Source organism: Silurus meridionalis, chromosome 11 (genome assembly GCF_014805685.1).
Source record: "Silurus meridionalis isolate SWU-2019-XX chromosome 11, ASM1480568v1, whole genome shotgun sequence".
NCBI lineage: Eukaryota > Metazoa > Chordata > Actinopteri > Siluriformes > Siluridae > Silurus > Silurus meridionalis.
In genome coordinates, this window is record NC_060894.1 from 23,047,501 (window position 1) to 23,050,000 (window position 2,500).

Here is a 2,500-nt window from a genome sequence, read left to right on the forward strand (position 1 = left end):
GTATTTCTCTCACAGACTAAATGTTTTATCTGTGGGATTGGGAGCGATTACTTTGATACGACTCCACATGGCTTTGAGACTCACACCTTGGAGGAACACAACCTGGCCAACTACCTGTGAGTGATCACACCTGCTGCACCTGTCAGAGGAAACACTCTGATTTCAGCATTCAGCAAACACCATCGGCTTCTAGAGCAGAGCAGAGCAGACCAGAGCAGAGCAGACCAGACCAGAGCAGAGCAGACCAGAGCAGAGCAGAGCAGACCAGACCAGACCAGAGCAGACCAGAGCAGAGCAGAGCAGACCAGACCAGAGCAGAGCAGACCAGAGCAGACCAGCGCAGACCAGACCAGAGCAGAGCAGAGCAGACCAGAGCAGACCAGAGCAGAGCAGAGCAGACCAGACCAGAGCAGAGCAGAGCAGACCATAGCAGACCAGAGCAGAGCAGAGCAGACCAGAGCAGAGCAGACCAGAGCAGACCAGAGCAGAGCAGACCAGACCAGAGCAGAGCAGACCATAGCAGACCAGAGCAGAGCAGAGCAGAGCAGACCAGACCAGAGCAGAGCAGAGCAGACCAGAGCAGACCAGAGCAGAGCAGAGCAGACCAGAGCAGAGCAGAGCAGAGCAGAGCAGAGCAGAGCAGACCAGAGCAGCCACTATTTACTACTACAGTTTACTCCTGACCAGAAAACCCATTAAAATATTGATGACTGTTGATCAAAAGAGATGATTAGGAATAGCAGTGATGATGATGATGATGTGATTAGGAATAGCAGTGATGAAGATGATGATGATGATGATGTGTGTGGAAAGTAACCATTAACTGATGCTCTGTGTCTCAGGTTCTTCCTCATGTACCTGATCAATAAGGAGGAGACGGAGCACACTGGCCAGGTAATACACCCCAATGTCTCACACACACACACACACACACACACACACACAGAAACACACTTTTATCTGGATTAAAAAATATGGCGTTATCATAAGGAAGATGTTTACAGTTTGTCTGTCTCCCTTGCTGTGTGTGTGTGTGTGTGTGTGTGTGTGTATGTGTCTGTGTCAGGAGTCGTACGTGTGGAAGATGTATCAGGAGCGCTGTTGGGATTTCTTTCCTGCTGGTGATTGTTTTAGAAAACAGTACGAGGATCAGCTGGGATAGAAAGCACACACGCGCACACACGCGCACACACACAATGACAGAGAAGAGTTTTAATGAATTTAGATTGAATTGTTTATAATTACTAGAGTTTTCAGGTGTGTTTCAGGTCATTAGTATGTGTATATTTTCTATACTTTATATTATTTTATATTTAATCTGTTATTATAGAGATATTATATTATTATTATATTCTGTGTTTGTATGAGGGTGATTTTATTTAATAAATTGTGTTCTACAAATATTTGTTGCTCTATTTTCTTCTGTGCTGATTATTAATCATGTGATGATGATGATGATGATGATGACGACGACAGACACATCAGTGTGGTTCATTTCAGCTGACGTGGCATTTTTACACAGATGTTCACACACACCACAGTTTAATTGTTTGGCTGTACAACTGTAAGCACTAAAAAGTTGTTTATTTTTTTCAAATTATATAAATCATTCTGTGTACACGTATGCAAATATATTCTAGAAAAAAAAACACAGTAAAATTATTTTTTCATTTATCGTAATTTCAGCAAAAAAAGCTTCCATGTTGCTTCAGTTTTGTGAGTATTCTGCGTTATATGAAGGTATACGAGAATGAAGCTTTTAGTCATTGCATTTCTGGCAATGTTACTCACAATGACCTGAAATACATTTACATATATTTACATATATCATTATTCTGAATATGATTTCTAGAGATATGCTGTAAATCAGGTTCATATTTAATTTATATAATAGATTTCATTGACGTTTTGATCCTGACTTGTGGAAGCCCCAGTTTAGAGTCCAGATGTGTGTTTCTCCTGGGCGTTGTGGATTTACAGGCCACTGAGGGGCGTGGTTTCAGTGCAGGGGCTGTCTGGGTGTGAGGGCAGTGTGGAGGTGGACGAGAAGCTCTTCATGGACTGATAATCAGAAGAGACGGCTGTGTGGACCGAGAGACTGTCGTCACTCTCCGACTCACTGTGAGTCTCCGTCCTGAACTCTCGCACCGTGCAGGGTCGCTCGCTGAAGTTCGGCTTAAATCCGTCCTGCAGCTCTTTGGAGATGTGCAGCCACTTCTGCAGGAAACACAACATCAAGTTCAGCTGTTTCCTGTTTCATATCTTCATCTAGAAATACACTGAGATGATTAACCACAGAGTCTACTGATGATAAAACTGATCTGTATGAGCACTGAGTCTCTCTCTCTCTTTCTCTCTCTGTCTGTCTGTCTGTCTGTCTCTCTCTCTCTCCTCCCTTTCTCTCTCTCTCTCTCTCTCTCTCTCCCTCTCCCTCTCTCTCCCTTTATATATATATATATTTACACACTAAAGGTGCAGATACTGATGATTTGAAAGATTC

The 2,500-nt window shown here is 43.2% G+C and overlaps 2 protein-coding genes across 2 annotated transcripts in view; one reads left to right on the forward strand and one right to left on the reverse strand.

The window, feature by feature from the left end:
* Positions 1 to 1,356, forward strand: part of ryr1a (ryanodine receptor 1a (skeletal)) — a 54,697-nt gene extending 53,341 nt beyond the window's left edge. Inside the window, exons 106-108 of the mRNA XM_046861492.1 lie at positions 16 to 116; positions 843 to 894; positions 1,067 to 1,356. Of these exons, the coding sequence (XP_046717448.1) occupies positions 16 to 116; positions 843 to 894; positions 1,067 to 1,162 (249 nt within the window). The 3' untranslated portion in view covers positions 1,163 to 1,356. The remainder of the gene's footprint in view (positions 1 to 15; positions 117 to 842; positions 895 to 1,066) is intronic.
* Positions 1,357 to 1,541: 185 nt separating this feature from the next.
* il2rga (interleukin 2 receptor, gamma a) overlaps positions 1,542 to 2,500 on the reverse strand; it is a 9,761-nt gene continuing 8,802 nt past the window's right edge. Inside the window, exon 8 of the mRNA XM_046860446.1 lies at positions 1,542 to 2,217. Within this exon, the coding sequence (XP_046716402.1) occupies positions 1,975 to 2,217 (243 nt within the window). The 3' untranslated portion in view covers positions 1,542 to 1,974. The remainder of the gene's footprint in view (positions 2,218 to 2,500) is intronic.